General features: G+C 41.0%; 1 protein-coding gene across 1 annotated transcript in view; it reads left to right on the plus strand.

The window, feature by feature from the left end:
• The window catches only part of CTNND2 (catenin delta 2), a 935,777-nt gene that overhangs the window by 572,523 nt on the left and 341,223 nt on the right, over window positions 1-22,031 (plus strand). Inside the window, exon 13 of the mRNA XM_039250112.1 lies at window positions 785-1,040. Within this exon, the coding sequence (XP_039106043.1) occupies window positions 785-1,040 (256 nt within the window). The remainder of the gene's footprint in view (window positions 1-784; window positions 1,041-22,031) is intronic.

Here is a 22,031-nt window from a genome sequence, read left to right on the forward strand (position 1 = left end):
GGTGGAAACTCTTCCCAGAACAATGTAGACATTTTGAAAAGATGCAGATGCTTTCAGAAAAGCCAGGCCGGCTCATTATTTCGTCTGTGTGGCGGCGGGGCTGGTCTTCACCTTCTCCCACATGCCTACCCTCCACCGAATTTATCTGCTACTATAACAGCTTTAGTTGAAGAAGGGGCATGTGAAAATCTCTGGGGAGTTGCCTCCCAGGAGCCGGAGCAGTCCTGTGTTTAATGCTCTAGGACTAATTGTGGAAATAGGGCCCCTGCCTCTCTCCACCTCCACCCCCAGGCTTGCGGTTTCTTCCTTTTATCCGGGAAAATTAACTACATGATTAAGTGTGCTTTATACTCTTAATAAAATTAATGTTACATCACCTGGACACTTCCTGAATTTTCTCAACTTGAACAATAAAGAACTAACTATCCACGATGCCTCATAAAATATTCCCTATGCATCCTCTGGGTTTTGGCTTTTCAGAGTTTACCTTTGAGATGAACGAAACATCTCTTGGGGTTTCATAAGCAATCAGCACAGAACGGATGCATCCCCCGCCCCCCATTGCCCAAAGGTTTATTTATTTCGGAAATAGCATGCTAATGATCACGTTAGTGGGTAACATTGAATGTACTGGTTGAACGATGACAGATTATTTTTTTTATTCTTCCAAACCCTTTTTTTGTTCTTATGTGTGTAATTTCCCCCGCCCCCTGCCTAGACCTGGTTAACCGCTTCTGTGAGCAGGTCCTCAAGTTTTTACTTTGTCCCTACTTTCCTATCCTAGCCCCATCCTCCCCCGGTGTCGACTCCGTCCCCTTGCAGCGCACAGGCAGCCAGCATGGCCCGCAGAACGCCGCCGCGGCCACCTTCCAGAGGGCCAGCTACGCCGCGGGCCCAGCCTCCAATTACGCGGACCCCTACCGACAGCTGCAGTACTGTCCCTCGGTCGAGTCTCCGTACAGCAAATCCGGCCCCGCCCTCCCGCCCGAAGGCACCTTGGCCAGGTCCCCGTCCATCGATAGCATTCAGAAAGATCCCAGGTGGGTACAAAGCCTATTCTTTTCCCGACCGTGATGTCTAAAGAGGTTTTCCAAGCAGGTGTTGTTACGGCATGGCTTCATGGATGTCACACCATTGCGTTCATGTCACTGGCTGAGTATGAAAGGGCTGGCTTTGGGTTGGGTTAACACCCAGCTTTCCTTCGATTTGGAATATGGGTATTGATCATGGATCTCTGTCTAGTATCTTTTGTGGTTCAAAAGCAACTAATAATTTATCTAATAAGATTGGAAACAGCTCTTTCGTACAACAGAAATTGAGGAGCTGGGGACTGAGTCATTTGACCTCAGATATCCCGGTCTAAGTGCCTTCTTGTCTCAGTGCAGCCATGGTTTGTCACCACGTATGCATGTTTCTGCGTATCAGAGCGTAAACCGGTATGCCTTCTGGATTGTACCAAAAGTTGAACATTTAGAAGGTATAATTACCTTTATTTTTCTGTGTCCAAAAATAAACATTAGGTTGATGATATTTGGGCATTGCTAAAAACTTGGGTGTAATGTGTCAAAGAAATTCTTATTATGGAGCTGTGTTTCTTCGTTGCTTTCTTTTTTCCAGCAGTGGCGAGATATTTAGCGGTGCTCTACTTCTAAAGTTTAGAATTGGTTAAATGATGTTTTATTCATAGCCATTTGATTTATGCTGATAGAGTCCCATAAATATATATCTGCATCTGTGAATACTATAGATATGTCAGATTTCTGGTATTTCTTTATAGCAGGGCATGTCACTTGGCTCTGGTAAGTGTACTTAAAATTCGTCTCAAGGAATTTTCTCTGATAGAGCGCACAAGCACATATGTACTGGATTGAGAGGTTCCATAGATTCTTTTGTGAAAAGAAATCACTTCTACAAACATAAAAGGAAGAATAGGACCATTTTATAGTACTTTTTTGAGATAGCTCCTTTAGCACAATTCAGACTGACTTTGAGGGTCCATGTTGAATATTCTATTTGGTGGAGCCTCCATTATCAAAATATTGTAATAAATGCTCACAGCTAACTGCTAGAAATAAGAAGTATACTTACATTACATTGTGCAGTGCATGCTTATCCAGATCTTCAGTTTCAAAGGTCCTGAAATCTGCCACAAAGTCCTAAAGCACTTTTGGTAGGTGTGGGTAGAACGTTCTTCAGCACACCTCAGCACTCTCTATTTTTAAGTAATTGTTCTTGACTTGCTACTGAAAACATATAGAAAGAGATGAAGAGTAAACTCTTAGGAAACAGTAAATAGAAAAATACATCCTTGAATGGGCATTGCTTTATTTAACACCATATATTTAAATAAGGATAAACATTTTATCCCCAGCAGAAAGGTTTTCAATCTTCCTATTAGGAGAAAATGGCTTAGTAAGAAACCAAATGTGTTTGTTTCTCTAGCCACAGCTTAGCCTCTTTCTTTTATGCTGTATATCAAATGCATTTGATTTTATTAAATGGTATATCCTTTCTATTTTTATTACTGTCATCTTTATAACCTTCTCTTCTTTCAGTATATTGTCATGGCTCTCTTTCCTTTTGAAGTTATGGATAATGTCACTTATATTTACTGCATGCTCACTATAAACGGAAAAAGGGAAACACCAATAAGAAATGTTAATCATAAATAATACAGGCTGTTCATTTTTTGTATGTGTAAATTTTATATGTAAGTCATTGTGTCATATGAATTACAAATTCACTGTTATTTTCAAGAATGCTAGTCATTAGCCCTCAACTATGTGTTAAATCTGAAAAAAGAATCGTACTAGCATCCTCAGCTCAGATACACAACAAAACAGAACTGTATCTAGAACCAGAACCAGATTGTCATGGCTTAATTACTACAAAAGGAACTCATAATCTGGCATCGTGCAGAAATGGGTGGAGCTTACAGTATGGTAATGCCTTTCTTGTAGAATGTTCTTTAAAAAGGGAGCATGTCAGAGTGTTCAGATTTAATTGACAGACATCTCAAATCTAACATTCAAGTTCAAAATCCGATTCGTCTATGACAAGATTTTTGTACCCTCCTTTGGATAATAAATTTTGATTGTTATCAAGGTGAATTTTACTAGAACAAATAGGTTTAACTTCTGAGGGTCAGAATTATTTATTTTTGGCACTATGGCCTATGATGCAAACTGTTTGTCGTTAGACCTTTTTCAAGCTTTTATACATACATTTTTAAAGAGAATTTTTGAAAGTTTTATTTATCCTTAAAATACCAGACCACGTAAGCCTCTCCTGTTCCCAACGTATGTATCTAGCATGTTACATTCTCAAAGCACTTTTATTTACATCTTTGATGTAATTCTCCTTTGTGGAAGGAAACTGATAGGCTTCATGCCTCAAATAAATGGAGAGTTGGAGTGTTAAATGACATTGAAGATCACATTGCTGGCAGGTGGGTACATGGGCTGGAATGCATACTTTTAGGACATGGCAGCACGCATTGGCATGAACATTTTAATTTTTTCATAATAAAGGAAAAGGAAAGAATATACCCCCATCTTTTATGATTATTCTCAGAGGGCGAGTGAATGGTAGTACCTGGTGTTTGGGTGTAAGAGTTTGGAATGATGAAGGAAATGATACAAATTACCGAGATGGTTCTCCTGGCTCTGCTGATTGCTAACTGGATGTGCAGTCTTTGTTTTATTTTTCATTTCTTTGGCTTTCTTTTCTTTTCTAATACCTGCCTTATGAATCTTACTACAGACCAGTGTATTTTTCCATGGAAGAGTTTTAGTATTTTTCTTTATATATTTACTTATTTATATATTTTCTGAGAGAGAGAGACGGAGACAGAGAGAGAGAGACAGAGACAGAGAGAGGCAGAGAGAGCAAGTAGGGGAGGGGCAGAGAGAGAGGGAGAGAGAAGACCCCCAACCAGGTTCTGTGCTGTCAGAGCAGAGCAGGCTCTGTCCCACAAACCAATGAGATCATGAAGTGAGCCAAAACCATGGTGCCCTGAGTTTTACTATTATTCAGTGAGAAGTTTTCCAGAAAATAGTGTATCTTAATTCCTCTGAGTGACAGCATGCCAAAAATTGGTTCTGAAGGCTTGCATTTTCCTGATATGTTTGGCTCAGTCATATATGGGGGCAAAACTTTGGTCTTTACTTTTGACTGCCTCCGTGATGTACTCCAACAAAGAATGCACAGAAATCTTTTTATACAGAGAGACAATAAAATCTAATTTCCTTTTTAGAGTCAGCAATGACTGAGAAAATTTATATAGATTCTTTTTTCCAAGAATTTTTTATTTTTTAATTACATGTATGAATCTCTTAAGGATTGTTAACATAGCTAATATAATTTCAGTGCTCACCAAAGACTGGATTTTATACACTGTTGCATTCCGTCACACAGGTCAAATATAAATATTAACATCAAATAATACGAAAGAGGTTTTAGTGACGTTGGGAATGATAAGTCATAGCATCCTTAGCTTAGAAACCTGATTGATGAAATAACCAGAAAAACTAGAAAAAAAAAGTAAGATTGGTATACCATGTGTACCAAAAGTACTATAAATGTTCTCATCCATAAAAGGAAACTTATGGCTTAGCCATTTACCATCATAACTTAGTGTATAGGTTGTAGTAAGAATAATATCTTTTAATCCTGTTGATTAATCTCTTTTCAAGATATTGTAATTTTTGATGTGTACAATCTCCAGCAATTTTTCAAACATACTGAAAGAATCTCACTTATTATAAACCTGGTTGAAACTTAAACACTGCCTTCTTTTTGTTACTCACCATAGCAGAAATAAATCCAATGGCCCATCTTTAATGCTGAATTTGGGCCCAGATTTGCAACCAACTTCTTGTTGTTTCTATGAGACTTATATTCCATGTAGTTCTTTTGTTCCAAGCCACAATATTTGAACAATAATAAAAACATACGCATTTTTCTAAGGAATCCTAAGGACTCGCCTAGTGCATTTCTACTATGTTTTATCTCCTATTTTAAGATATTATTTAAGTTATTTTACTGTTGGGTGTTACATTAGCAAATATTATTAAGTGATGCTGCTTATAAATATCTTATCAGTAGGTAAACTGAGGTTCAGAATGTTTTCCAAAGGCTGTTTCTTCATCGCCCACTACAAAACCACACCTACGGCATACAGTGGATGAATACTCTGGAAACAAAATATACTACAACAATGCTTTTCAAAGGGTGAACGTTTGAAAAATAATTTTAAAATCTTTATTAGAGTTAAGGCACTGTTATGTAACTTAAGTCACAAGGCTGAGGTGTTTATAGTGAACACCGTTACATGGTATTCTTCATTGTCTCATTTTCTTAGATGGTGGAATCTCTGGAGTCTCATTCTCTTAGATGATGCAATCTCTGGGAAGCTTGGTTTTCACTTCAGATGCTCAATAATCATTTATTTAACTGCGGCAAAATATAGCATTCATGACTTAAAGACCAGCCAAGTATGAAAGCACTTGGAAGTCACTTACTCAGTTAAGCTAAAAGCAAGCCTAACAACTGGCCATTCAGTCTCTGCTTGAATGCCTCGAAGCCACAGGCCACTCAGCATCTCTTGAAAGCATTTTATTAATTCTTGAGTAATTCAAGCCTTATCAACTTTATAGAGATACAAACTCTGCACCTCTTGTAAGTTCATCCCCTGACCTTGTTCCTGACCTTTGAAATCACTTGAGAACAGATCTATCCTCTCTCCCAAGGACAGCCCTTGAAGGCGGTTACACCCGCTCCCCAGTGCCCGGGGCTCCTGTCTCTGTGCTGGCCGCATCCCTTCCCTGAGCTGTCATTCCCAGGGCCTTCCTCTGGGAGCCCTTCAGTGCCCTTCCTGGTTATCCCTGCATCGCCAGAAGTGCAGGAAGGAACCAAGTGTTACCTTGGGGCAACCTGGGTCCATAGTAGTTTTTCTTGATAGTAAGATAAGAATGTTTGTGACAGTGATGATGATAACAATGATAATTTTAAAAATTAATTAAGTAATATATTTTGTACTCGGTGTTAAACTTCTTTGGGAGGATTTTTATTTTATTTTAATTTTACTTTAATTTACTTATCCCAGCTTTTATTCAAATTTCAGTAAGTGAACATGTAGGGTGTAATGTTAGTTTTCGGTGTAGGATATAGTGATTCCGTACATAGCCCGGTGCTCATCATGGCAAGTGCTCCCCTTCACCCCCATCACCTATTTCACCCACTGCCCCCAACCCCTCCCCTCTGCTAACCAACAGTTTGTTCTCTACAGTTAAGAGTGTTTCTTGGTTTCTCTCGCGCACTCACTCGCTCTCTCTTTTTCCCCTTTGCTCATTTGTTTTTTTAGTGTCCACATATGAGTGAAATCATAGGGTATTTGTCTTGCTCCGAGTGACTTTATCACTTAGCATAATGCTCTCTAGCTCTATCCATGTTATCACAAATGGCAAGATTCCATTCTTTTTTCATGGCTGAGTAACTTTCCATTGTATATATGTACCACCTCTTCTTTATCCAGTCATCAATCAGTGGGCACTTGGGCTATTCCCATAACTTGGCTATTGTAGACGCTGCTGCTATAAACATCAGGGCGCGTGTATCCCTTTGAATTAGTATTTTTGTATTCTTTGGATAAATACCTAGCTAGTAGTGTGATTATTGAATTATAGGGTAGTTCTATTTTTAACTTTTTGAGGAACCGCCAGGCTGTTTTCCAGGTGGCTGCACCAGTTTGCATGCCCACCAACAATGCAAGATGGTTTCCCTTTCTCCACATCCTTGCCAACACCTGTTGTTTCCTGAGCTGTTAATCGTAGCCATTCTGATGGATATGAGATGGTATTTTATCATGGTTTTCATTTGTATTTTCCTGATGATGAGCAATGTTGAGCCTCTTTCATGTGTCTATTGCCCATCTGGATATCTTCTTTGGAGAATGTCTGCACATGTCTTCTGCCCACTTTATAACTGGATTATTTGGTTTTGGAGTTTTGAGTTTTATAAGTTCTTTATAGATTTTAGGTACTAGCCCTTATTAGATATGTCATTTGTAAATATCGTCTCCAATTCAGAAGGTGCCTTTTGTTTTTGCTATTTGTTTCCTTCGCTGTGCAGAAGCTCTTTATTTTGATGTAGTCCCAATAGTTTATTTTTGTTTTTGTTTCCTTTGCCTCAGGAGACATATCTAGAAAGATGTTGCCACGGCTGATATCATAGAAGTTACTACCTTTATTCTCTTCTAGGATTTTTATGGCTTCAGGTCTCAAATTTAGACCTTTCATCCATTTTGAATTGGATTTTGTGTATGGTGTAAGAAAGTGGTCCAGTTTCTGTCTTTTGCATGTAGCTGTCCAGTTTTCCCAGCACCATTTGTCAAAGAAATTTTCTCCCATTGCCTTTTCTTTCCTGCTTTTTTGAAGACTAATTGACCATATGACAGCATTAAACTTTTAAAGTATTTATTATTTAAGTTAATCCTCCCTAAGTCCCTATGGCACAACTCTTTATAGTGCCTGTTTTATATGTGGATAAAGCGAGGCTTAGAGAGCTAGAAACTGGATCCATACCTGTCCAAATTTGTATCCTGTATTCATAACTACTATGAATAGTGATCCCAATATTAATGTTACAATCAAACAAAATGCAGTCTTTCCACATGTGACTTCTGTGAGGCTATACATTAATGACTCTTACCTTGAATTTTTAATTTTCTCTTTAATATAAATGAGGGGCTTCAAGTTCACTTCTTGTTGGGTCATTCCGGTATTCGATGCTTCAGAAATCTCTGGATCCCAATTTTGTCATCCAGCATAATTACTGAACGCACTTCTCCATGTCCCTTGGAAACATGAAAGACGTACATGCATGTCCTCAGTGAGATTTTTTCAGGACGCGGCGGAGCTGGCCCAAGAGCAGAGCCTGTATGTATTCCTCAGACTTTGGGCTCCTCCCTCCAGGTGCCTCTGAAGGCACCTGAATTCTATGTGGCTTTCCAGTGGACTGTTTTAGGGTGAGCTCTGTGGGTGTGATGACAGCATGAAAACAGCTTTATTTTTCAAGGAGCTTTCAAAGTTATGTGAGAGAGAAAGGTGGACCCATAAATGACTACAGTGCCCTGCATGAACAAGACAGACATGATCAAAGAAGCATGGAAGAAGAACTGAGTGTTTTTTGCGGTGTTTTCACTGTATTTTGCAGTGTTCTTCTTATACCCTGCCTGCATTAGTAATGCAGAAGGGAATGTTAACTTGTACCCCATATGAGGATCTGTTTCTTAGGAAGTATAGATATAGTGTATTACTGTCCTGTGGCTGCCACAACAAAGTACCACCAACCGAGTGGCTTCCACCAACAAAATTCATTCTGCTCCAGCTCTGGAGGCCGGAAGTCCAAAATCAAGGGCTTCGCGCAGGGCCGTGATCCCTCCCAGGCTCCTGGGGAGGTTCCAGCTTTTTGTAGCCCCAGCCATTCCGTGGACTCTGGCGGCCTCCCTTCCACCTCTGTCCCAGCTGTCACACATGGCTTGTCTCTCCCCCAGCCCTCCTCCTCCTATAAGGACACCAGCCATTGTATTTAGGGTCCACACCAACCCGGTGTGGCCTCATCCTAATTACATCTACCAAACCCTGTTCTCAGATAGAGTCGTGTTCTGAGCTTCCAATAGACATGAACTCTGAGAGGACACTCCTCAGCCAACCACACAGGCTTTAATGTACATTTATACTGCTTACGCCATAAAATAGTTGTACACAGGGCTCCTGGGTGGCCCTGTGGGCTAAGCGTCCAGCTAAGGCTTAGGTCATGGTCTCACGATTCATGCATTCCAGTCCTGCATCAGACTCTCAGCTGACATCCCCGAGCCTGCTTCAGAGCCTCTGTCTCCCTCTCTCTGTCCCTCCTCACCTCAAAAAATAAACACTTAAAAATATTTTTAATAAAAAATAAAATAGTTGTACAGCAAAGATAGGACTTGAAACAGGATCTGTTAAAGATAAAGCAACATAACTGAAAGTTTTTAGGTCAGTTTACATTTTTAATCACAAAGACATTTCATCAGGAAGAGGGATAGGGTTGAATATGTTAGGTCTGAGCACATTCTCTCTGTAGTGCTCATCACTCCAGCTAGAGAGAGATGGTTGAGGTTAGCTTTCAGCCTTCGGGTATGCTTGAATTATTAGCGCTACCTTGCTCATATTGTAAGGGTTAATTTAAGCTAGCTAATATCATCTAAAACTTCACGTGGGCTGACACCTGCCCAATAGCATAAAGGGGCCATAGGGGAGGTGCTCGAAGAAGCAGGTGGGGTCACTGTCACCCCTGCCGTGGGGTAGCTTCCAACAAAGATGCACCATCATCTGACCAGGAGAACCAGTGAGCGGACCAATCCATAGAGTAAACAGGATAGTAATTCATTTCTTTATTTCATTTCGTTAAATAAATGAGTAGAAATTCAAAGGTTCTCCCCTCTCAGCCGGCAGATGATCTTACTCAGCCCTGCAGTGCAGGGTCTCACCCCAAATGGGAGGATGGGGGGGTCACCAGGAGAAGGGGAATCACAGCCAATCACGTTCCTAAAAGTGTCTTTGTGTCCTTAGCATCCATGTGCATAAAACAGTAATGATAAGAGCACCTTCCTCATAAGCTTGTGGGATGAGAGGGGCTAAGACTCTAACATCTTTGAAATGGTTCCTTGCATGGGGAAGGGCCCATCATCAGCTCTGTCAGGACTGCTACCCCCCCCCAACAGCCACTAGTCTCCTACCCCCACCCCCACCTCACCCCCGCCATCAGACACCCCCGGGATGGAGTCAGAGCCACAGGAAACATGGGTGAAGGCAGAGAGGCTAACACTGTCTGGTTGGAAGGTCAGAGATCCCAGGAGCTGGGAGGCCAGTGCAGGAAGGGATCTGGGGAGCCCAGGGCAAGGAGGCAGGGTAATTGAGAGCCCAGCCCTCGTGGCTGGAGAAACAGAACTGCCAGATGGAAGGGAAGACTTCACTGCAAAAGGATTTTTTTGGTTTGTTTTACAAAAGCCTCCTTTTTGGGATTCCCTTTATCAGCTTAAAGGAAAGCAGTGTTCTCACACAATACTTGTCTGTGCCAATATTGATTTTTCCCACAACCCAGAGTACTCATTTTGCTTCCTGTCTTAAAAATCACTTGTAACGAGTAAACAACTGTACTTTTAAAATAGCAACTCATTTCTAATACTACACCCCCACCTCACTGACACAGTGAGCAGATTCTGGCCAGAGAGCGCCAAGACATTCTGCGACAGTAAAGAGCCACGAAACGGAGTCGCGAGTGATGAGCACCTGTGCGCAGAGTACTAATGAGTTCATGGTTAACAGGCACTCCATCGGTTGTGGCGCTGGAAATCTCTGTTTTGTGTTTTTCTGGTAAACAGACTGTTCTGTTGAGAACCGACCTCTTCTTTCCCTTCAGTCCACATGCTTTGAGTAGAACAGATGCTACCCCAAGTTTGAAGGGGAGAATGCAGTCCATGCCTGCTCCAAGAGCTCATGACTTATAGGCCCCCCCACAGACTAGCAAGGCCTCCAGGTGTGTGGATTTGTCTGAGGAGCCCATCTCTCTCAAGTAGGCTACATGCATTCTGCACTTTGCCAGCTCATGTAGGTCAAAAAGCCAAATCCAGGCTAGCTAGACCTAACACACACCCTCTTGTCTATAAAGTTTTCTGTCCACTGCCCGATCTCTCTGGAGGTGGCTGTGATGGTCTTAGGTTTGGTCTCCATTATTCAGCCAAGAATATTTATCTTGGGTAACTCCCCTAGGATGTCTAATGCTTTACTAGTGTATCTATCATATATCCTTATAAACTCTTCCCAGAACTTTCCTTTAACCCTCTGCCTAAAGCCAGCTGCACTCCATGTCCTAGAAATAGAGATTTCTGTCTTTCCCCCAATTCAAAACAACTGAGAAGTTCCATTCAACAATTAAATGATCATGAAATCTTTCCCAAATAATATTGACACCTTTCAGCATCAGGGTATCTTGGATCCCTAGAAATCAAAACTCTGTGGAATGTCAAGCATTTTAGTTTTAAGTTAGGGCCCCCAACAATGATAAGTATAATGATAACTCAAAATAAAAATAAAAGTAATTGGTGATTTAAAATGGCATACTGACTTCCTAAGTGAAACAAATAATGATTTTACAGGGTTACTCTTAATGCTCTCAATGTATTACCTTGACTTATAATTTGCATTCCTTCCTGCTTCTCAGTTATTCTGTTTTTTTTTCACCGATAATCAGATTTATGTGCATGATGTGTGTCTCACCTGTTGGATTTAGACAGCTTCATACTAAAGACAATAGGATCTTGCAGGTGAAGTCATGCCTTGTACCAATCATTTAGGATAAGCAGAGCTCGGAGATAGGAAGCCACAAATGGTAAGGAGGAAGTGAATCTCTTCACCTTTACTGTGAAAGAAATTATCAGACTATTTAAGAGTACAAAAGAGGAGTGAATATTAAAAATGGTGCCCCGTGGGGACACCTGAGTGGCTCAGTCGGTTAAGCATCCAACTTCTGCCCAGGTCATAATCTCACAGTTAGTGGGTTCAAGCCCCACGCTGGGCTCTGTGCTGACAGCTCAGAGCCTGAACCCTGCTTCAGATTCTGTGTCTCCTTCTCTCTTTCTGCCCCTCCCCCACTCGCACTGTCTCACTCTCAAAAATAAGCATTAAATTTTTTTTCAACTGGCACCCCTTGGGAAGAAGCTGAGAAACAAAACTAAGGGCCTCCCTTTCCCTGAAATCTCAAGTAGGATTTGAGACCTGTAGATCCAGAGGAAGCTCCAGGATCCAGATGTTCCATTTAGGGCCCTGCCTTTATTTTATGTCCAAATGCTGCCTGTTTACCTCCCACTTGATACTGTCTAGGGTCCTTGGAGGGGGTTTGAAGGAATCAAAAGAAAGTTTTGTGCTTCAAAAGGGAATCAAAGAAAAATTGTATGGGTCTGCTATTGAAGGAGATTATAAACATGGCTGACAGCATCCCTCCCCACCATTGTTGGTTCCTATGGGTGGGAGCCCCCACCACGAAAGAGAAACCAAGAAAATTCAGGGTGACAGAATTAGCTAAGCTGGTCAGTCATTCCTCAAGGACTGTCATTTTCCAGGGGGAATCTTGACAATCCCAGATTTGATTTTATTAAGGAAACTGGCATGTGAGTGTGTGTGTGTGTGTGTGTGTGTGTGTGTGTGTGTGTGTGTACATATATGGGTGTATAGATATATATGTGTGTTTGCTGCGTAGATTATGCGTTTTTGTATACATAGACTGTATGTATGTATATAGATACAAATAGATATGGTTTATGTGTTTACATATACATGTGGAAATACACAAATTATGTGTTTATTGGCTCTGCACACATTTATTAGAGATAAGACTTAGCAAAACTTACATAAGCATAAGGTGATTCACGTGACAAAAAGACACAATAGCAAGGAAATGATTTTCCTTCTTCTCTCCTTATCTGCCATCCTGCTGTCTCAGCCTCACACTTTGCCTTTATTTTGTTTTACCATTTTTTAAAGTCATTCTACAAATATTCTGTTGTTTAAATCAATCTTGATAGGGTGTTAAATGTGAAAAATATAAACCCACAAAACCGGAGAAACTCAAGATTTGTTTCCCCTGCAGAAATAGGGATCCACCACAGTAGCTATCAGAGCATCAAAAAACACATTCTGGTTGTTTGTTTATGTATTTAATAGGCGTCCACATGGCTGTGCTCAACCTTTTGAAATTATGAGTCATTTAAAGTGCATGTTACTTCTGAGAGAACTCAACTAGTTCTTAATTTAAAAGAACTTCCTTTCTTTACCTTCTGCTTATACTGCTGAAAGTATGCAAGACCTATTTCATTTTTAGCATATCTCAATTAACCAATCCTCAAAATCTTTCTTGTTGATTCTCTGCAATCAAAATCTGAAATCTCCTTTGGGCATTTCACATGCAAACCAGTTTTAATACATTTTGTGAGGTCTTAAGTCGCCTTTCTTCGCCATGTAACTTTAAACATTTGATTGAGGACGAAAAGGGAGCATTCAAACTTGTATTGTTCTTAACAAGGAAAGTGGTAGTTGCCTGTCTGTTCATAACTAATGGGTAATTAATTTTTGTTGTTTCTTGAGGTATTTTGCCACTAATAGCGCTCATTAATTTGGAGGCCCTGACATCTATAGAGATAAAATTAGCATTTTATAGTAAGAAAGATACATTTTCAACTGAAATTTCCATTGCCGTGATACATTACGGCTTGACAAATCTAGTAACCTAAAGTCTTTCATTTACTAAAGATCACATTCAACTGTCATAACCAGACTGCGGAACCAAGCGTGTCCTAGCATCCATGTCATTCTATTATGAAGAGGAGGAGGAGGAGGAGAAGAAAGATACGGAGTGGGAAATTCAGAAGGATGTGCTCTTGCAATACAGAATAGTTTATGTGCTAAAATGCCTCTCACTGAATGAGATGAAACTTGTATTCGCACTTACAATTTCATACTAAAACATGGCCCATGACCCACCAGTTTTGGGGTCCTCCTCGGAGATGAACTCACTATAGCAAGAAAACTCTGTGTTTGATAGCTGGACCATTTGCAGAGAAGACCCTAAAGTGAGGGACCCAGTCCACCGTCAGCTGCTCTATACTGAAAGATGCCACAGTGAGCCCCCACAGTGTTTCCTATAGACTCTGGAACCTGGCACAGTGATCCCCACCAGTTTTGGAATTCATACGCTAGTTACGTTGGGGTGCCGCTGTAAGGTGGCCAGAGTAAATAGTTGCCTCCAGCCACCACAGGAAAAGTTAACATGGAGTAACCTTAGAATACAGGACAGTGTTCTCAATCGAATGAAAGGGACCTTATAAAAAAAGCAAAGTTGGTTTGTAAATAGATGTTTGAAATCAGTGGCTTAGAAGCCACAATCAGAAAGAAATCACTTCTCCGAACATGTGAGTTACGTCAAATTGGCTTAAAATACTCACATATGTCCCAGTGAATGTAACAGAGAAGTCCTGGTTTTTTACCCTACTTTGCCTATATGTATTATTTTGAAGATGTTTACTAAATAAATGAATGACTAGAATTATGATATTTCTTCTGAATGTTTTCAAGTATTTCAAAGCAGCCATAATAGTCTCACATCTTAATCATTACTGAAAAATCTCCGCATAGCTAGTACACTGCGTAGAATGAGCGGCGGTGTCTGTGGTGGTCAGTGCCCAGTCACCCAGTCTCCTGAAGCTCACACCTTTGTGTGGTCACTTCCCACACTGACTCAGAGCCAGCCAGTGTGGCCAGCAAAATACCATGGGAGTGACAGTGTATGACTTCTGCGGTAGGGAACCACTCTGCCCGCAATGTGAGTGAGACACTTTCCAAGCAGACCCACCAGTGCCCGTCATGCCTTTGAACCTTCCAGCTTAGATCACAGACATTGTGCAGCAGGGACAGGTCACCCCTGCTGTTCCCTGTCTTGAATTCCTGATGAAGAAACTTCAAGAAAATAAGTGATTCTCGTTGCCAGCCCCTACGTCGTGGGATGATTTGTTATGCCTGATCAGACTGGTCATCTCGCTGAAGTTACCAATTTTTCTCCCAGTATCTCCTATGAAGCCCCCTCTCCTCTTTTCTTGTTTAGAAGAAAAGAGCCAAAAAAGTAGAAACAATCCCAACACCCGTCGACAAATGAAGGGATAAACAAAATGAAGTATTTACATGCAACAGAGTATTATGCAAGCTTAAAAAAAAAAAACAAACAGAAATCCTATCATATGCTACAGCATAGATGAACCTTGAGGACATCGTGCTAAGTAAAGTAAGCTGGTCATAAACAGACAAATACCATATAATTCCACTTATAGGAGGTACTCCAAGTAGTCATAATAATGGAGACAGAAATTAGAATAATGGTTACCGAGGGCTAGGAGGAAGGGGAAGAGGCAAGTTCATGTTTACTGAGTAGAGTTTCAGTTTGATAAGAGACAGACGGGGGCGACGCTTTCACAGCAGTGTGGAAGGACTTAATGCCAGTAAACTGTACACTGAAAATGGTTGAAATGGTCAAATTATATGTTATGTACACTTGACCACAATAAAAAGAATCAAAAAAGGAAAAAAGGAAAGATCAGGTAAAGGCCGTCCAGGCGCGACTTCAAACATATAAAAACTAAGGCAATGTGGGGTTGCAACCGATGGGGGCCCATAGCAAGGACCATTGAATGGAAGTGGCTCCATGGAGGCAGCTGGGGGGCTCAGTCGGTTAAGCATCCGACTTCGGCTCAGGCCATGTACTCATGGTTGGAGGGTTTGAGCCCCATGTCGAGCTCTCTGCTGTCAGCACAGAGCCTGCTTCAGATCCTCAATTTCTCTCTCTCTCTCTCTCTGCCCTTTCCCCTTTTACATACTCTCTCTCAAAATAAATTAAACATTTTTTAAAAATCCAAAAAGAAATGGCTCCATGGATCAAGAGCATGATTGCTTTCAAAACAGTGCCTTCCGCTACTTTATGGGTTCTCAAGCCCATTTTTAAGAGAGACACACACACGCAGCATCCTATCCCATGTATTATCTGCCAAATATGTTACCTAAGTAAGGTATTTAATCTCTTACCCACATTTTCTTATGATTAAATAAAAATAAATATTACCTAATATATGAGCTATAAGAATAGTTAAAATAATGAATGTGAAGTAGCTTTTTCAATTAGCCAGCACGATGTTATTCTACAGAAAAAAATAATTGTTCATATTAGTGGTGAAATAGTGCCTTATGGTGATTAGCTTTAAATAGTTTCATTTATCGATTCTTCCATTCAACAAATATTCATAGAGTACCAACAGCCAGTCATTCTGGACACTGGTAACTTTTGGATAAGAGATCATATGGGAATATTAACTAGAAAATAAGTAAGAAATGATCTCATTTAAAATCATATAAGCTTAAAACTAAATCAAATTTAGATGAAAACTATCTGCTATATTTTTATTAAAAATTGCCTCTGGTAATGGATTACATGAGTTACCACATAATTCTAGTGTAATAACTTGGGCACGTCTACTTGTGCCTTTTGCTTTCAGACACCAAGTTCTATTTCATGACTTGTACTGGGGTTAATTTCCCCTTGCACTGGAAATGAAGGCAGTAACTCATATGTCAAAGGCCCTAAATCAGAAAGCTTTCAACCAACATAAAGAAAACAGACAGGGGAAAAGCATCCCGTTTCTCCCAGGAACCAATAGTATTTCTCTCCCTATCTCTCCTTGACAAAGAAGTCTGCTATATGTCAAGCCAGGCTATTTTATATTAGAAAAGAACTCATTAAGATAAGTGGCAATTAACATCTACACTGCAATAAAAGTGCTTCTGACATTAAAGAGGAAATATAAAACATGGGCTCTCTTAGATAAACTAAAATGTTTCTGCAGGGAGCCTTATGATGTATTTGCTGTGCTTTGCTTTGAAGATTACAAAAACTTTAACAGATTGAAATTTATTATAAATCAGCTTGAAAGGAACAGGCAATATTGTTAATATTGTAGAAGTGACCATCAGGACCACAAATGCTGGGCAGTGTCTGCTGAGCAGTGTGCGGGTACCAACATGCACATGAGACCACGCATGCGTGTGAGCATACACACACACACACACACACACACACACACACACACACACACACCAGCTGGACCTGCTCTGTGTAAGTGGCTGCCAACCCTTAATGACTATAAATTATAGTCACTTTTGTCTATTAGAAAGGAGAGGATTTCCTGTTTGATGATCCCATGCTGTTGCTTTAATAAAAAAGGCAAAGCATGCAACATATAACAGACCCTTATAGACATCAGCATGGAATGTGCCTATCATTCAAGCCCACACCATCTCCTGAAGCGCCTGTATGCAACATGCAACATTAGCTCATTCACTGCGATGAGAACTTACAAATTGCAATGAATAAAAATGCACTCCTGGTTATCTCAGTCAATAGGCACTTGTTGTAAGTTTCCAGAGGGGTATGGAAGAGACAGGAAGCTGTTTCAGCAGCCTCAGTCAGGCAGGTCTCATTGAAAAACAGATCACGGTCATGGATACAAAAGCTGCTTTGGGGCCCCAGCAGGAACTCTGAGCAGGGTGCTGAGGAGTGTTTGCTGGGCTCTCGCGTAGAGCTTTGCGGTCTGGGGTCTTCCCTGTCCCCGCTTCCCCCCAATGTCTTTTCTCTTCTCCTTTTTGTCTCTTAGCACTGACTGCCAGGGCTGCTTAATGCCCCAGCTTCTGCCTGTCTTCTCTCTGCATCTCTCTCCAATTACATGTCACCCTGCAGTGCCTTGAATTTAGACTTGCTCAAGAAAGTTTTGGGCTGAAATGGGTGTCCCCCCAAATTCAGATGTTGAAATCCCAACCCCGCAGTACCTCAGAATATAACCATACTGGGGAGAGGTATATTAAAGAGGTGATTAAGTTCAAATGAGGCCATCAGGGTGGGACCCTAACCCAGTTAGACTGGTGTCCTTATAGGAGAAAGGACCCTGTGAGGACAGAGTGAGAAGGTAGCCATCTGCAAGCCAAGAGGAGAGAAGCCTTGGGAGAAGCCAAACCTGCTGACGCTTAATCTTCGATTTCTAGTTTCCAGAACTGTGAGCAGATAAATTCTGTTGGGACAGTCCCAGCAGACTAATGCAAGAGGCTGTGTTTGGAGCCACAAGTGGGTGTTCAGGATAAAACATGCTGGACAGAGCTCAGCGGCAGATGAGGTTGCCCTTCTAGGCAGGGCTTCCTGTGCTATGCCAGTGACCTTCAGCTGTGGTGGGCCTGCAATAATCTACACATATATGTCCTCAAGGAAGGGCCTTAGGGGGTGTGATAGCTGCTCTCAGCCCAAAGTCTAGCTGGCCAGTTATTTTCCCCATATAGGTGTACCTTTAATGAAGGCGAATTTTGTATAGTGTTTAAAATATAACTTGCAAGTCAACAAATGTGTATGTTTATCTTCTCTAAATTTAAAAAGGTTTATGTAGGTTATAGAAAATGAGATTCAAAAGAAAAGAGTAGTTTTACTAGTTTTACACATAAATCATTAAAAGTATGAATAAATCAATGTAATGTAATATATCACTAGTGCTTCAATACATTGGACATACCCACTTGTGGAAATTCAGTCATTGGTACAAATTAAGAATCGCTGTCTTTTCTATTTCCTGCCTTCAGTTTTCAAATCTTTGAAATAAAGTATTCAGTCTATCCCATTTGGAATTTTATCTTAAAATATATCTTCGCATTTAAAAAATTACAAACAGTAGAATAATCAGAACTTAAACTTTCTAGCACCTTCTCTAGGACCTTGCCATCCATAGTATGGTCCAGGGCGCAAGTGCTGGTTAGAAGTGCATCTGCTTCAGGGGATTCAGCATTTTAATAAGACACCAAGATGATTTCTGTGCACATTAAGGTCTGCATCACTAACATGTAGTGAGAAACTCCTCACAAATACCATATCCAGTTTATTGCAGAAGTTAGAAACCAAGCTGTGAATTAAGATGCCAATCATATTTGACCTTGCTAATATGCTTTTTATTATATTGTGACATTGGTGGCATAATAAGGCACTAGGACCATTTGACTTTTGCAGGCTCAGAGTTTTATCTGATCAAAAGTATGAATTTAGGCATACAGTTGATAATGTAATCAGCAAAATGTAAACTCACTTTTCAAAATGTTGCAGTATAGATTGATGAAAATATTTACTTCTTACAGTCCCCCCAAAATATCGATTCCCTTTAGTTTTTATTTTTACAATAATCGTATTACACCTTTGTTATTCTGGAAACTTTCTTTTATTCACATAATGTGTCTTGGTGATCCTTTCTGTCAAAATATATAGACTGACTTTATTCATTTAACCACCACGTCCAAAGAATGAGATGTGACATGACTCTTCCCTCACATTGTCTTATGGGTTGTTTTCAGGTGCTCTTCTTAGACGTTTTTTGTTGTTGTTGTTGTTTACTATCTGAGTATTGGAGTTTATGAGATGATGCTATTCCCTCTCAAACGTCAAAATGTTCAGTTTTTCTTTCAAAGATAACCAACAGTCCTTCTCATTCACCAACCCTAGCCCCACCCCCATGTCTCTTTTTTCTCCTTCTGAACCCACCTCCGCTAGCAGACGTCCTCTGAATAGATCGTGCCAAAATTACTCCAACTTATTTGGAGATTTATCCTCTCCCCTCTCTTTGCCCTTGACCTCCAACTGATCTAACGCAATACTCGGCCACATCTAGTCTCCCTGACTAATTTCAATAGATAGCATTATCCCTTCCTCTAGCCTGTGACCCCTCAGCAGGGACGTAGGTGCTTCATGCTCCATCGTGAGCCAGTAACAGCCTGGGTGGTGTCCTTTGAGTGCTCTTTATAAACCCAGTGATCATGTCCTTATTACACTGGGTGCTGCACACCTCTCTGGTGTGGGGACTGATGTAAGACCATTCTCTTTGGCCAAAGTGCATCCCCCTTGGCGTCACATCGCAGCGTGAAGCTCTTAGAAATGCAGAACCCCAGACCTACTGACCAGAATCTTCGTGTTAACAAGATTGCCTCAGTGATGGGCATCACATTAACATTTTAGGAGCCCTGATTAGATGGTCAATGTGGTCCAGCCACTTTAATTTTGCCTCATTAAGAAAAGGCCTTTGTATTTCATGCACACTGTTGCAGAGGTGGCACCCCCAATGGGGAAAATGGGACTAAGCTGTGAGAGAGCGGAGGGGTCCAGAGGGTGGGGCCACACAGCGAATCAGAGCCCTTGGGAGGGAGGAGAGAGAAAGGAAGGCTCACCTGGAAGGCAGTAGTAGTGTCATCTCTCTTGTCATGATGCTTTCTGAGCTTTAATAGGAGTTGTATCCCCGAAGGCTGGGCCCTTGGCTTTCGGTCTGAGGTGGTGTGTCCTCGGGGTGAGGGTCACTGAGCATTCCAACCAACTTCACAGCACTCACCTTCGCCAACACCTGTCTGCTCTTTTCCCATTCGCCTTTCCACCCTCCCTCTCATGATTTCTCATCACCTTCTTTACAAATAAAGGCCAACCTCGCACTTATCCAGAGCCTCACTGCTTATTTACATGAACAAAGTTTCTCCATACTTGGTCTCTAAAAGCCAAAACTAGAAAGGTCGGTACTGACCTGTCTCCTTCTAGCAAAAAGTATTCATTTGTTGACGTGCCTGAGTGGCTCAGTCAGTTGAGCATATGACTCCTACTTTTGGCTCAGGCCATTATCTCAAGGTTCATGAGTTCAAGCCCTGCATCGGGCTCTGTGCTGACAATGTAGAGCCTGCTTGGGATTCTCTCTCTCTCTCTCTCTCTCTCTCAAAAATAAATAAATAAATAAAACAAATATTTATGGATTCATAAACTAATTTTTAAAACCACATCCATCTCATTAAGGGATGTATTCCCAATAAAATTATGTTTTATGTTTAATAACTGTCTATCACATTTTGTATGCATTAATAATCCTAGGCTTTGAACAGTTTGGGTATGACCAACACCTATGATAACTCAAAGAAAAAGAAAAAATTAAATAAACCTCTATGGTCAGAGGGAATATAGCATGCCAGGATAAATGTGTAGGGTGGATGCGTTTATGTGTTGTCTCAATGAAATATCAAGACACCGTCTTTTAATCTCCGATAGATGGTTACTTTAAAGGGAACAACCACAGAGGCTCATTCAACAACTGAGAGTACTTCATCATCTAAATTTTATTGGGTCAGGCTCTGAGCCTTTCATTAAGCCTGCAAAGGAAAATAAAACTTCTGAAGACTTACATTAGGCTTGACCTTTGAACCAGTTTCTCAGAAGAAAGGAAATGCATCGTGTCGGCTCCTGTTAAACACCAGTTCAGGCAAAGAGGGTTAGTTCTTGTGCTTCAGACTTTGATTTCCATTTAAAGCTTTTCACTCTTTGGGGAAAAAAAAGGATAATGTGTTAGGTTGAAAGCTGGAAAAATTAAACTTGGCCTTGAGTTTTCTGAGAAATCGGTGCCCATTTCTTAGCAAATTTCAGAAGCAAACTATTTTAGCCACAAAACAAATGGTTTCTTTCAATTAATACGCGGCAAATGAGGATGTCTGGAGTTCTTTTTGAACAATGGACCAACTATACTTTTCCCATCCTGTTACCCTCTCTGCGGGCACAGTAGTGGCAGGCTGCCCTCAGGCTGAGAAGCTGAGGGCGGTTCATCTTTTCAAGAAAGCCAGAATTCTCCCCTGCCAGTAACCTGATGTGCCCCCAGCCCTGTTAGGCTGGGTTCCATTTGAGTTCTCTCATTATTATGCGAAAAAAGAGAAGCATAGGGAAATATTCTCAAATACTTCCTAGATCGTTAATGCCAGGAGAGAAAAGGCTGTCTTTACATGATCATTGCAACTGATGGGAAAAGTCTCTTTGGGAAGTTTCAACAACAGAAAAGAGCATGTGAATACTTTTTAATATATGCCCTTTAAATGTTTTCCCTGCTCAGTTTCAAGTGGTGAAGAATGACACGCTGTGAGTTGGCAATGTTCTACCTTGGGCAGGTGATGGTATTACCTGGACATATGAGTATATGTGAGAGTATTAGGGTTACCCTCTGGGATTTCAGCCTAATGGGGACGATTACCTATAAAATGGTTCAGGCATTAGGCTTTATTGTTCTCTTGGATCACTTTTGTTTCAGCACATCAGCATAAGAAGAGGCCCCTGGGCTTGTTCAGAGCCCCTCAAGCCCATACCTTGAGGTTTAGTTTCCCACCAGCGCTATAGTCAATCTAGACCAAAGTCAGAAAATACCTAACACAGTGCTGCTCACATTCCAAGGACCCAGCTTCGTGCTAGTCCACCTGTCACCTAAGACCTGGCCTTTCCTGCATTGCCCATTTCCATCCTGTTCCCTCCTTCTAATACCTAGACGATGCCATGCTTCCCTGGGCCTGAGCCACACATTGAAA

Source organism: Hyaena hyaena, unplaced genomic scaffold, assembly GCF_003009895.1.
Source record: "Hyaena hyaena isolate Hyena2069 unplaced genomic scaffold, ASM300989v1 scaffold_360, whole genome shotgun sequence".
NCBI lineage: Eukaryota > Metazoa > Chordata > Mammalia > Carnivora > Hyaenidae > Hyaena > Hyaena hyaena.